General features: G+C 47.9%; 1 protein-coding gene across 2 annotated transcripts in view; it reads left to right on the plus strand.

Annotated features, from left to right (window-relative positions):
• LOC121595404 (lateral signaling target protein 2 homolog) overlaps positions 1-13535 on the plus strand; it is a 47760-nt gene extending 34225 nt beyond the window's left edge. For both annotated transcript variants that reach the window (XM_041919349.1, XM_041919348.1), the window contains exon 4: positions 12803-13535. In XM_041919349.1, coding sequence (XP_041775283.1) covers positions 12803-13282 — 480 coding nt within the window. In that variant the 3' untranslated portion in view covers positions 13283-13535. The remainder of the gene's footprint in view (positions 1-12802) is intronic.
• Positions 13536-14426: the final 891 nt, after the last annotated feature.

Consider the following 14426-nt stretch of genomic DNA (forward strand, 5'->3'; position numbering starts at 1 on the left):
CACACACACACACTGCGGCCTGTTTGCATATCGGTTGGAGTTTGTGTCGCCATCGTCGTCACGGGAGAAGCATAAGGCGGATTGAAAAGTGTGTCAAAAATGAAATTGCACTGCCACAGAAAACGTCGGTGTGTGTTGCGATACGCGCGTCTCCTTCTAGCCACAAAGGGGCACATGGCAACGGGATCAAAGCGATGCCTAATCTAATGCAATTGAAATTGAAGTCGAACACGTCGCGAGAGATTTTTATGAGACGATGTCGTAAGTAATATTTATAAGCAAAGCGAAGAAGCTGAATGTAGCTCACCCGTTCCATTTCGTTCATTTCAGCTCGTTTAACTCGTGTCGATAGGAAGATCTCTCGCCGCCCTTACCAACCATAACAGAGCAACGCGTTTTGTGGCCGATTACGGGCTGAAGCGAGCAAGATCCGTTTGAAGCGAGCCACATTTGGACATGGTTTTGGACCGGCGTTTGTGTGTGCCGATTTGCGGAAATGTTACACCCGGCTAAGCACAGGGCAGCAGCAGCAGCAGGTGGAGTAATTGTAAATGGGTTGTAATGCAATGCCATGAAACCATGCAATGCTGCTGCTGCTGCTGGTGGTGCTTAAACTGAGGCGCTAAGAGGCGCACGCCCTCTAGAGCACGACGACGAGACAACTGGTCAGCGAAGTAGCGAAAGTGACATAACCTTTCGTTTTTTTAAGGTGGCTGCTGCTGCTACAACATTCAAAGCACAACATCCTCTCTGATATGATTCGCAATCATCTCGATGTGCGTTGTTCGAGCTGAGCCGACTGAAGCCGTCTTAAGGGATGCGCCTCATCAGCAGGAGGACTCTTCTTGGAGGCTAGTGGAGAATAGAGAGAAATAGGTCAAAACACACCAAGATCATGCAGCTTCATGCTCCCCACCGCCTTGCGTTATTCAACGCAATTGTTTGGTTTGCAACGAGCCACGATCAATTACTCGCTAGCGAATATCGCCTACCCTCCGCGACCAATTATGTTTGCAATCTCCATGCCTCTACCCTTAACGATCGGTTATCGGTTATGAGGTGAAGAAGCAAGATGCAAAAGATCCCCCCCAACGTTGCTTGAAAATTGATTTTGAATCGTTTCGTTGGTGGGTTTTTGGGGGGCCCCCAAGAGGCCCTCTCTTTTACCATAGGAACCTAGATATGTGAAGCTTTGGAGTTGAAAATTACCTACTGACCTAACCCGGTAGAGAAGGACCCAGAAGGGGCCCAACTTTATTGCTTGAATAACAACAGACCGAAGCGCAGACCGATGTGTGGTGTTCGCTCCAGCCTCTCCAGCTCCTTTCCAAACTGGGAGGGCTGCCTATGGGATAATTGTAATAGGCTAATGATTTTGAACATTTATAATCATTGGGGCCAATTTAGAGCTTGCGTGCTTGCGTTGCCTCCTGTAGAAGGTGAACCTCGCGCTACGTGTGTACTGTCGATGTGGATGGTCGGTGGAAAACCATGTGAACTGATGAAGGCGTACGCGAGATAGGTTCGTTCCGGCTGACCGTGCGCACCGAATCGTCACCAAGGTGTCTCGTTGTTCGTTCTTCGGCCGTTGGGTCGTGCATTTGCATACCTTTTGTTCGTTCATCCGAGAAAGAAAGAGAGAGAGAGAGAGCCCTTCCAACGCAAAGATCTCCGAAGAAGGTGCTTCGGTACTGGTGCCTTGGTTCAATTTCAATTTGCTTTGCGTTATGTAAACAAACGACGCAGGCACATGGTGGTCGTCCGAGTGTGGTGCGTTTAATTTAGTTTTCCGTTCCGTTTCATTGCCGGCTTCTTGGGCCGCTATCGGTGGGAACGGAGAGCAACAACAACAAAAAAGGTCCACTCTCGATGGTGGTGATCCACACGAGAGGATACCGTTACGTTAATTAAACATTCACAAACCGATCAATGAGATCGGGGTGACTTCAACGACGGGTTGTGGAGAGATCAGGGTACAAACAGTAACTGTAGCCAGGATTTGGTTGTTTTTCTTTGTTTTTTTTATGTTTGTTATGCTTGCCGGATGACCTTTTTCGTCGGTGCAGAGTGTAACTAATGGAGCGGACGTTCTTTGTTTCGGTTGTCCAAAAAAGACCATTTGGAGAGGGCAACTGCGTTGCAATTAGACGACGAACTTCAGGTAGTTGTATCAGGCTGGTAGTTAACCCGTATCAGGCTGAGACTGATGCAACAAACTTGTGACACTGCCAACATATTGTAATCTTTAAATTGCAATTTTTTTAAAACCAAAACACACAGAAGCAAAAAAGCGAAGCCAGCGAACCACTTTCAATGCCAAAAAGAGCAGGAGTTAGGAAAATTTATGACGTGTTATGATTGGTAAGCCGCCCGTCACCCTTCGCAAAGCGCGCCACATTAGCTCACAGTGTGCGCCTCCACGCGCGCAGAGGTGGGGGCCTGCACCGTGAAGACACACCGGCTCGTTCCACGAGGCTTAGCACGCGAACGTTTTCGGGCGGGAGTTAGCAACAATAAAAGAAAAGGTAGCGCACCACAACGCAGCAATCAGGAGGGAGGGAGTCTTTAGGGCGTCGTTTTCTTGAAGTTGCACACCGGGCACGGAAGCGCCCATATATTGACCTCACTCTCTCGAGCATAAGATTGCATAAGGGTCGGAGCAATTGTTGGCTTTTGTTTTCGAAATGTGTGTGTGTGTGTGTGTGTGTGTGTGTGCGTGTAGTGTCATGATGGCGTAGTAGTACGCACACAAATGCACTTGCGCATTGGGGCTCGATACATCGATACATGAGGACATCGGTCGGTATCAGTTCGATCGAGTTCGATTGTGTTTTGAGGTTGTTGTTATTGTAGTTTTGTTATTGCCCACCACCCTCGCTAAAGCTTGTTTGAAACTCGTTTTGGGAGGTGGGGCATTTGGGAGGGTAATAGCCCTGTGCGCTGTGTTACACTCTGAAGTTATCAAGCTGGAAAAGTGAGCTCTAAACCACTGATATTGCCCACTCTGGGGTGGTGTTGTTAATTTGGAAATGGCTCATTGAACTGCTTTATGATATGGGTTCGTTTATTGCCGGGCCGGGTTGCATTTATTGAAACGTATGAACAATTTCCGGCTCTCGGTGGTGCGTACTGCTCTGACGACAAAATGATTTATTGCTAGTTCGATCCGCTAGCTTTTGGGTCCGATCGGGAAGGGGGAAACAAGTGCGTGGGAAAAACTTGGACACAGAAATAGAAACAAGGCCTGTGCGTTTGGCTGTCGCCCTCCAAGCATAATTGCGATCATTAGGGAAAAATCTATTTAAGGAACTCGTGGATAAAAGAGCCCGTTAAAGCATACGATTGTCATCATATTTCATCCGATCGGCACACAGGGGCTTTAGAGCAGTAGATTATTGCTCATACCTCATAATTTATGTCCCAAAGGCGCACGGCATCATCGGCACAAGGAGCTGAAAATAATCACAATTTAATGATGGTGTACCCCATTAATGTCCACGGCGTGATAGGCAGCTGTTCTTGTTTGCTAAACACACTGATTATGTCGCTGGTGGAGCAGCAGCTCCCTTCCAATCAAATTTCCATTACAAACGGGAAACCGTTGCTGTTGGACAACGCTTCGTTGCGCCGGGGAGGTGGAAGAACAGAAAATTGATGATGGTTGGTTCTGGTGGACACCGACGACAGCGTGCTTGCGATGACAAACGAGAGACACACAAGCGATACCGCCGTTCTTGTGCGAGATGTGCAAGATCCGGGAAGGAAGCTATCGCGTTACGACGATGATCCGGTAATCCGGTGCCGGATCGAGAAGGATACCACCCGCGCGGCGGCTGCTTTCTTAATCGTGTCCTATTAGCCATATTATAGTAGCAGCTGAAGAGGGGCCCTCCGGGACACAATATCGCGTCGTCGTTAGCTGTGTCCGCACTCAGCAGTCTTTGTGCACGATCCCCAGGGGAGAGAAGCGAACAACGACCCGCGTTGATAGTGGTCTAGACATGTTGCGTTAATCCCACGATCATTACAGAGAGAAGAGTGGAGTTCGTTCTGATGCGGGAAATACTGGACCCTTCTCCTCTGGAACGCATAATCAGCTTTGGCTAGGCATTCCAGTGGCAATTAGGATGAGTTGGGAGAGCCTCTTCCTGCCACCAGGAAGCCCTTACTGCTACATCGGCGTTAATTAAATACGAACAAATAGGCTGCTGTGCGTAAAATTGGAAGTTATCGTGCGGTGGTGAAAATGCGCTTTTCGGTAGAATGAGGGTGTGCCAGACGGCAAGAACTCGAAATTAGTGTTTATTTAATTAAATCATTCCGAGGGATGAACGTATCCGTCATGTGAGATCTTCATGCTGCGATATGGTTTCAACGGTCCACACCACGATCATAATTTGTATGGGGGATTGGATTGGAATGGCTTCTTTATGGCTTCCACACGTAGTGGTGGATCTTTATGGATAATGTTTCAATCGGTTCTCTCTCTCTCTCCCCCCGCGCTTTCAACGCGCTACTGTACTGCGTCGATCAATGTCGAGTGAAAGTCAGATCGCTGCCGCAGCGAAGAAAACAAGGGAAGGTGTTTAACGTGATGATGTCTCATTCTTCACACTACAATTGAAGGTTCGCCTTTTGAAGGTTGAACTTCTCGTTGATCTAACGATCGGTAAGGAAGCACAATCAATACATGATACAGTAAGTGGTAAGCAGAAAAAATGAAAGGTCTCAAACAGTCTGATTGATGATTGGTTCGTTTGACCGCTGCTAATAGACGGTGCGTGCCATCCGACGACGACTCTGTATGCTGAGAGGCTGCCATAACGGTGCCCCGGGAGCGTTCTCTGGGACATTGAACTACATGTCAGCTCGATGATGTTGCACAGGTTGTGGTGATACTGTATTAGCACGCTATTGAACTCGCCACCCGGACCCGGAGTGGAAATTAGCCATTCAAATGTATGCTAATCATGCTCGACATTCATTCCCGACCGACCGATCGACTGACGTGTGGGGCTTTGTTAGAGATGCAAGGTGCGCCGGCATGGTGGCGTTGCGTGTTCTGTACGTGCCTGGAGAAATTAACAACGGTTGCTCCCAGTGGGACGCGGCGATGAGTCAAATCAACTTCTGTGCAAATTGTGTGTGTTTTTCCCCCGAGGCAAATCAGCCCGGATATCGGTACAAGGTTTTCAAGGTTGATGAGCAATGATAGGGCAGGCGTAGATGCGTTGCTTGAGGTTGGGTTTTGCCTATCCAATTAATGATGGTGATACCTTGGAAATGCGTATCTATGAGTACGAGTTTTTGCATAAAACTGGGACTTTTGGGTTTTCATTTTCATTGCGATCAGCTTCGGGCTCTACTTGTCCAATTTTATTGTTTGAATTTTGCATTTGAGCGCGAATTAATTAAGGGCACTTGTAAACAATTTAGAACTTTCCCTTTTTTCTGTCTCTCTCTCTCTCCCACTTGCGGGGAGAGCCGCTCGATGTCACTTTCAATTTAAATGCACTGGAACGGCGGAGACAGAGCTGCTGCTGGGGTGGCGTTAGGTATGCATTAACTGCACATACCAAATGAAAACACCTTCACGCGGCTCTGTACAAATGAAGCTTTATAATTACCCCATGCGCGCTCCGTTCCGTTTGACTTCTTCCAACCGGTTGGTTGGTGCGGGCTATCGCGTGGTGTGTGTGTGTGTATTTTCAAAAGAAATAAACACAACGATCGCAAAGACGACGGTGCGCGCGCGACACAACGACGACGGTGATATGCCATTTCTACTTGGACGACCTACCTGGTACCTAGTAGGCCCACCCCGGCGACTCAACTCCTTACCGATTAGAAAAGAGGTGCGGCAAGGAAAACGCCATTCTAAAACATTCCTTTCCATTGGAGTTGGCTGCCTGCCCTTTGCGCGCTCTGTTTGTGTAGGTACGTTAGTCGCCTCAGTGTGTGATGTGTTGGGGGCGCGACACATTCGGTGCGCGTGGTGGCGCTATGACTTGGACGTTGTGTGGTATGATTTTCAACCAACATCAGAGGAATCACCACTTCTAGATCAGGCCCACCGGCATTTAGTTCTCGCGGGCGGGAGGCTATTTTTATCGTCGGTAAAGGCTGTGCTGCTGCTTGAGGATTTTCGTGGGACGTGTTTGGAGTTTGGAGTTGGAAATGAATTTATGATCCGCACGGAGGTTTTCCTTTTGCTCTGGACCTTTGGTACGTGAGAGCGCCTAGATGAACGATCGTGAGCTGAAGTGACGTTTATGTTACGGCTGTCCCGTTTCGTATGTCATTTTTATAGCGCCATAAACCGTTGGTGCGATCATGTGGAGGGATCAACACGAAACCAGGGGACCGGGGACAGATAACAGGCAGTTCCATAGAATGTGTTCTTAAAATATAACTTTATAACGTTTGGCAGCGTATTAAATAGACACAGTGTTGGAAAGGAAACCGCCCCGAAAATCGAACTCCAAAAGATATGTCGTAAGATCTCCTCCGAAAAACAAACTGAACGTGCAAGACAATAAGCGTCTCGCAAGCGACCTCGCCAAAGCCCGCGCCAACTCCTTAAAGCAGATGCTAATCTCACGGTGGTGGTGTTTTGGGTCTGGAGCATTATTGCATGGGTGAGCAAATTAGGAGAAGCTACATTTCAGAAATGGTCAGCAGGCACCGGTCGAAAATTGGTACCAAACACTCTCGTCTCGTGCGTGCGTCGTCATCGTCGGAGTTACGAAAACACGCTCGCTAACTCGACACTAACCTAATTAGGGGCGGTTGTGGCGGCAAACGCAAACTGTCACCTCCGTTTGCTTTTGCAAAACAGAAATCATATTTTCGGGGTCGATTGGTCAGCAGCTCTAGCTGATGACCGTATTTGGTTTTGGAGGAGAAAGAACCGATTAGCATCTCTCCACTCTCTGTGGAGCGCTGGGTTTTTCGTAATGGAACAAAGCGGCAACCGTGGATAAAATGGTAATGTCCACTTGTCTCCAAGTTGGTGTTGTGTTTCTGGTGAAATTTACAAGATCGTAGGAAGAGTGTGTCGAACGATCGATGTATGCTTTTGCTCGGTTTAGCCCGAAAATAGAGCCGCCAGCTCTAGCGCTATAGTGACGGTACGTTGATCTTTCCGTTGCATCTTGTTGGCGCCTGCCTTCACTGCCTTGGCGATTTAAAAGGTTGAACGACAACTCCGACAACCGTTTGTTGCTATTTCGGTTTGTTGCGGTGCGATTGTGCGAAGAATTAGATATGCAGCAAGCATTCCACTTCAACCTGAAATGCCATTTCTATTCGTTTCGTTCTGATTTTGAGGGGTGAATTTTCGCGTACGCGTACGCGGCGTGAGTCATGATGCTACATGTGTGGAATTAGTTGTTCTCGATTTTTCCCGTTGTGTAACGTCCGAAAAGAAGGGGCTAGATTGAGAAGCAGCAATTAGGTAGAACAATTGCAAAGGCAAAAAGAGAACGCACTTTTTTTTTGTTGCTTCTTGCGAAGAGTAAGGCCTTCTTAAAAGCCGCTAAAAGGCTGTTATTACGCAAATCATACACACACGCCGCCACGGGATGGGAAAACGGGCTCTCCGAGGGCTTGAGCTTGCCTTTGTTAGAAATGGCGGTTGAAAAAAGAAGCATTTTTCGCCTCATTTTACTGTGTAGGGTTGAGCACTCCCCTTTCATGGGGATGATGGGGGCTTTCGTGCTCGATCGGTCAAATCTCTGAAGATGAGTCGCCACTTTGCGGCGCTTAAATGGCTGCATAATTGTCGATCAAATCGCCATTTAACGCCACACGTCAAGTCGACGGTGGATGATGCCCCTGACAACCATATTGTTCAACCTCAAAGTCACCCCCCGTTTCGGATACAGAGGGGGAGAACTGGCGATAGTTCACGGCGAAGCTATTCGAAGCGTTCGTGCTTGGAGACATGAGGACCGGGGGAGAGTAAAAATGGTAAATAATAATAAGCCTTTGCCGTGTAACGAACGATCGCTGGCGCAGATTCTTCGGTGGCTCGTCCTCGGGCGGGTCGTCCTTCTTGGCGGGCAACCGCTCTCGGGGCAGCCAATTGTCGTGTGGGTAGCGGACAATTTTTGCAGCATTTTTCGTAGAAAAAAAAAACGTAAATGCGTAACTCCCACACTCACCAGTTCCAGTCGGTTTGGTCGATTACCTTCAGCCACAGCGACACAGAGAGAGATAGAGAGGACGTTTCTCCTTGACTGGTTAAATTGCGCTGAAAGTCAGAATCTTCTCAGCGCTTGTAAATATTCTAGCAAATGCGTACAATTAGGTGTTGCTGCGGCTGCTTTTTTCTGTCGCTCTTTAATGCTGATGGAATGATGAATTACAAGACAATGTGTTCAGTATGAAGCTGGTGGGGTCTTCCTTTCGTCGAGGTCGTTCGTGTAAAGGTGAGCCGCGCGCCAAACCAGTACCAAAAGAAGTCGAAACAAACAAACCGGCGGCCCCGATTAAACGGTACAAATTATTCACTAATAACTGGCCGATTGCGTCATTGCGGTTGTACCTTTCCCCGCCGCTAGACAGCAAGAGTTTCCTTTCTTTGGGTGGAATTACTTTATATCGTGTGTGTGAAAGAGGTTGGCACAATGTGAAAGGCTTTCGGTGAGGTCAAAGTTGGAGCGGAAGTAGCAAAAGGCGATGCTGTGATGTGCGTAGAGAGTAGGAAGTCCACCGTCTGCTCCAACAATCCATCTTACTGTCAAGCCATTGTTTGTTTCGCATACAACAGAAAGAAGATTGAAGAAGAAGAAAAAAAGACCGACGAGCATCTCATCTTGTTTTGTGTCCCATCTTCTCGTTTCTTTACCTTCTTCCGAACGCTGGCAATAGCTCAAAATTAATGAATCATTTTCGCGGCATTGACCTTGAAGCCGTTAGCTTGCCCCCCTCGATGCTTTGCCACTTTAGGCTGATGAGCGGCGGGGTGGAACATTGGGAGAGGGAAGCTTGGATGAACCGGAGAAAATGGAAATGAAGCGTGGCTGAGGCTGGGAAAGGAAGGTGAGAGCGGACGCTCAAATGGAATAATTGAGTTTGAGGTTATCGTAATATTTACCTACCCGAAGCAGCAGCGCTAAGTGCCTTATGGGCATTTGTGTTGGTTAGCTTTAAACGCTGCTCCTTAAGTATATTCAGCTTTACAATGCTGGCAGAGTGGTGTTGAAAACCTTAGCTTTAAAGAAGTTTGTGCAATGTCTATTCATATTTGAAGAAAATGAACCTTTTTAGCTGTTTTAAGGTCTAAAAACATATTAAAAGGATTTACTTGTAATGTGAATTGCATACTTCTAGGCGGATTGTGATTATAGCAGAACAAAAACTTGAACCAATCAAACGAATTGGAATAGTTTGCAACTAAATGCGATCATTTAAGGCACAAAATGGAAATCTCTCTTTAAGCCTCAAAACGTTACCGTAATCGAGAGTGAACGAGTGTGTAGAGGTGTGCTGATCCTCTTACCCGAACCTCAACAACAACAACAACCTACGAATGATCGCAATGAAGCATATAGACAAATAATCAAACGATCTTCATTCGCGCACTGAATGTGTTGAAAATTGCTCTTAATTTTCCGGGCAGGGAAACCCATTTTTTCTCTCTCCTTTGCCTTGCCGAACACACTCCAATTTGGCAGCAAAAAAGAAGCAAGCAACGAAAATATCATTCTGTGCATGATGTTTCACCCTCCGTCTTCTGCTTGCTCTCCTTCACCTTGGCACTATTAAATTTTGTAAAAAAACTGCTTACGCAATACTGTAGCATGCCCATTTTCTTAGCAATTGCAACCGTTTATGCTACCCCTTTGCCGCCCGATTTAAAGCCAATGGGGATGGATAGTGTGGTGGTCGAGGTGGAAACCGAAAGGACGAAAAGGGGCAGTTGGGCATGGGTGTGTGCTCTTTGCAATTTGCTTTCATTGCTATGCTGCGGACATAGTTGTGAGTACACGGCGCAAAGGCTCATCATCATTCCGTTCCTGGCTGCCGGCTGGCTGTGTGTGTGACGCGATTCCGTTTTAATGGTCAGTCACGGTCGAGCCTCATCGGTTCTGTGGAGTATCGTTCGCTCGCTCGTTTTCGATCCCGTTAGCTACAGAACAGAACAGAAAAAAAACATGCTATAATGTTGTATGCTTGCGCGCAGCACTGCTTTTCATCCTCCGGCTCCCCTCCGCAGTGCAAGGTCAATGTACGCTTTACTGCGCCACCCGAGAGAACGCCACCAAGAACGGCGGCGAATGTCGTCGATCGATGTGTTTGTGGCGGTACTGATTTTATGCTAAATTGTGGCTCTCCCCGCTGTGCGTGTCCGCGGTACAAATGAAAGTGTAGCGCGCTGGGTGGAATAAGGAAGAGAACGAACCTGTTACTGCCGCCTGCGAGAACAACTACCGTTTTAGGGTGCTCACAGCTCCCTGTCTGTGGCGGAGACGTGGCCTTGGGCTGGCAAGGGATATAGAGTGCACGACGACGACGACGCATTGCATAATTATGCTGCAAAGAGTGCGAGCGGTAGCGGGGAACCACTATTAACTCATCGATGCGATCGGAAGAATGTCGTTTTTCGTTTTTATCATCACAATTAGGAGCGATTTTAGCCTCAGCGAGCGAAGGAGAAGGAGAAGGCCGTTGTACAGTTAGGCTGACGTGTTTATGTTCCATCACACCAGAGGCGAGCATAACAGTTAAATTCTTTTCAATAACGATTTTAAGAGAGCGGCGCAAGAATGCGTGTGGTGCGTACTACTGGGCACGCAAAGGGAGGTGAGAGGTGCTGGTACTAAAATAAATGATTAAAAATAGAAGCCGGTGCAATAGTAGTTGGTACACAGGGTGCAGTGGCGGAGTTGCACTCTGAATCATGCACAATTATCGGATGGTCTTACGGATGAGTAATTGAATGCACACGCCGCTCGCCACCCGGCCGCCGGCAGGTTCAATTACGCCAATAAACCCAACACAAACTTGGGTACGGGGAGTGCTAATCCTTATTACCGCCTAACTGGCCTCATCGTCCATCGGGGGGGGTGGGGGGGGGGACGATCGTTCCGCTGTGTTATGTAAACCCCGCTTGGAAGGGCGCGCGCACTACGCTGAGCTGGTTTGCATTTTATAGTAAACGATCGTTTGGCGGTAGGATGTGGACGTGTTTTCTTCTAAAATGCATTAATAATTGTTTCCTTTAGGCGGCAGCGGCACACGCGGGGCCATCCGGTCGCGATTAAGTTGCATCAGTTTTACGTTACGTCTTTTTGTCGCTGAACGCGCGAATATCATTAGCGCAATTTCAGCCGTATTTGCATGCTTTTCTCGATCGTTCAAAACGGGTTTAATTGGAGTGTTTTTTTTTGTTGTTGCTTTTTATGGGAAATTAAATATGAAAGCTGGATGCAATTGCTTGTAGTGTGTGGTATTAAATCTTACTTTGTGGGTAGATTTCTTTTTGCAACGATTTGAAGACGCAAAACAAGCTCGTTTAGGTAGTAATCATAAAGGGCTGCTATATGCCCCTAAAGTTATGCAATACACTTAATAAAACTGTACGAATAAGGTGTCCGTTCGATGTGACAAATAATTATTTGCCTCTATTGGGTGATTTAATCCTCAATTTGTTTTACTTACTGACCAACCAACGCGCGCGAATGTGTCACTCGCTGGCGATCTTTAGCTCTCGCTCTCGGTCAATAAAAATCACAAGGAAAAGGCTCGTTCGCTTCCTGCAGTGCCGCGTGCGCCTGGAAGAGTGCGCCTTGCTGCACACCCTGCTAAAGTGTCCAAACACAGCGGCAATAATATAGCTTTCACCGTTTCGCAAATAAAACACAACCGTCCTACCGCCGCCGACACACGCTCCTCAAGATCAACTGGTTGCGCACACCGCCGTCCCGTAGTCCCCCTGGTAAGCGACGGATTGCATTGGTTCTATAATTATAATATGGAGCAAAGCGAAATGGAAGCGCGGCAAAAAATGGGTTTGCAATTGAAATAGATAGAAAAAAGAGAGTCAGCGTAAGGGGCAAAACAGAAAAACGATCACTCAATAGTAGCGAACGGCACAAACAGCCGCAGCAGCAGCAGCAGCAGCAGCAGCAGCAGCCCTGCTGTGTGAGGTGGTTGAGTGGGATTTCAATCGCGATATCACATTTAAGCTGCCGGTAGCTGTCAAGTGCAGTTTACCGCGGGCTGCTGGGTTAGGTGCAGGTGTGTTTCATCCCCCCCTAGAGGGGAGCCCCCGAAGTACAGCGATTGACTGACGACGGGTGATGCCGGTCAAATGGTGTCAGCTCAAGTACACACTACGCAAGCGCACACCTTTTAATGGTGGTTGGTAATGGACGGGGAAGGTTTTGGGGTTGCGTTGTGACCGAGCACGATAATTTCGTTCGGCCGGACAAGACACGCTTTGACCCCAAAAATCGACGCTGTTAGGGTGATGATGACGCGCTTGGTGTCTTAAATAAAGGTTTCTCGGGTCGAGAGAGGATGCCTCCAATGATCCATTTAATAGCTGGCAAAAGTGTTAATGATAGAGCGAGGTATGATTGTGTCTGCGGCTGATTTTGGGTCTCCGTTTTCTTGTGCGCCCCTTAAATTGGATGCGTTTTTGGTGCAAAGTTGGGTGAAATCGATCTGACATTGAGATGGCGCGCGCGCGTGAGCCCATCAATTTCTCTGCCTTTGCGGGTACAAAACGATCCTATTTCCAATCGCCACTCTCTAATTGCTCTATTTTTTTCTTCTCATTTTACATCTACAGTACGGCCTTCGGCAACTCGATCTGTCCTTGCTGTCGCAGCTGTGGGCGCTGAACGAATCCATCCAAGAGTTCCGCACGATGCTGCAGGAGCAGGAAACGCTTTCGCCGCCCTCGCCGTCACCGTCCAACTCGGACGCGAACTCCGTGTCCTCGGACGACGATCTCGACGAGGACGACTCGTCCACCACGAACAACAGCACCAATCGGCTGCTGCAGCAGCATCAGCAGCAGCAACACCACCTGCTACTGTCATCAGCCCATCATCAGCTCCAGTCGTCCACGAACAGTATTGTCGGTGCGGCGGGGAGTGGTGGTAGCAGCGGCGGCGGCGGCGGCGGTAACCTAACGCCCGGCGGCGGTCCTAATCCGAACGAATCGGGCGGCTCATCCTCGACCACCCTCTCGTCGTCTGCATCGTCCCGCATGAGAGCGCCACCACCACCGCCTCCCAACAGAAAGGCACCGTCCCGGCCCGTCTAGAGAGGGACGGGACTCCTGGACTAGAGTAGTTGAACTTCAACGTTAAAACCGCTAAACAGAAAAGTCAGTGATCGTTGCCAATTAGTGTGTGTGCCGGTGCCGGTGAAACTAGCTTAATCGGGTTGCGCGGATCGGAGGATGGAGGGAGGGATGATTTCACGACGACTGTGAGAGCATGTCGGGGGCTGTAAAGTATAGGGCAGGCGGCAGGTACAGGAACGGCAGGAGCTAGCGAGCTAGGCGATCTAAATACCAAAAGAGTCACGTTAAAAGAATTAAATCTTAAGCTGATGAAGAAGACTATAGTGGAGAAGGATTTGAAAAGGGGGCGGCCGAGAACGAAGGCGACCAACCCCCCCCCACCCCGCTGTCGAAGGAAAAGGGGAAACCATATGAGCAGAATCCGCGTTTGTCAAGCAAAGCTACCTACGAGTATTTTACTCTCTACAATACAATTTTCACAATTACGTTGTTCTTTTTTGGCAAAAAACCAATCGTTCAATTCACTCGCGTGCGCGCATACTGTCTTAAGAGCCATTTGGAGGTTGGTTAGTAGCAAAATGCATGCTATCGAGTTGGTTTTCGAAGGTGGAAAGGACGGCTAGGGCGCGACGTGAAGGTTTGTGTTAGGAGGGAAAGAACCAGCAAACGGTTCGTCCCGCATGGATGATGGTGTAGGTGAAGTGTTACGAACAGAGAAATTCTATAGAACAAACCCAACAGGCAGGCAAGGCAGAAAAAGGGAAAGGGGGGCACACGCGCCTCTTCTTCACCCCTGTATATACTAATGTGCGACTAAATAATATGTTCCCAAGCGTAGCGTTTAAATGAAAATGATGAAATAAAATATGGAATTCAAATGAACAAGGCAGTTTTTTTTATCATATTTTAATGAAAAATACATTCAAAATGTACAAATGACTAAAATTATAACATAAAATGCGTTAATGTGTACTCGTTATGCATAGAAGCAGTCTAAAATGAAGTCTAAAATAACAGAACGGAAGAAACGGGACTGCTCAAAAGTTAACATCAAATTGCATACATTTAGGGGCAGCCGTGCGCCTGAAAGTATGCAATGTGGTGTAGAAGGAATGTGACTTTCCGACAAACATTCCGACAAACGCTCAAGGTGCTTGTAGAC

Source organism: Anopheles merus, chromosome 3R, assembly GCF_017562075.2.
Source record: "Anopheles merus strain MAF chromosome 3R, AmerM5.1, whole genome shotgun sequence".
NCBI lineage: Eukaryota > Metazoa > Arthropoda > Insecta > Diptera > Culicidae > Anopheles > Anopheles merus.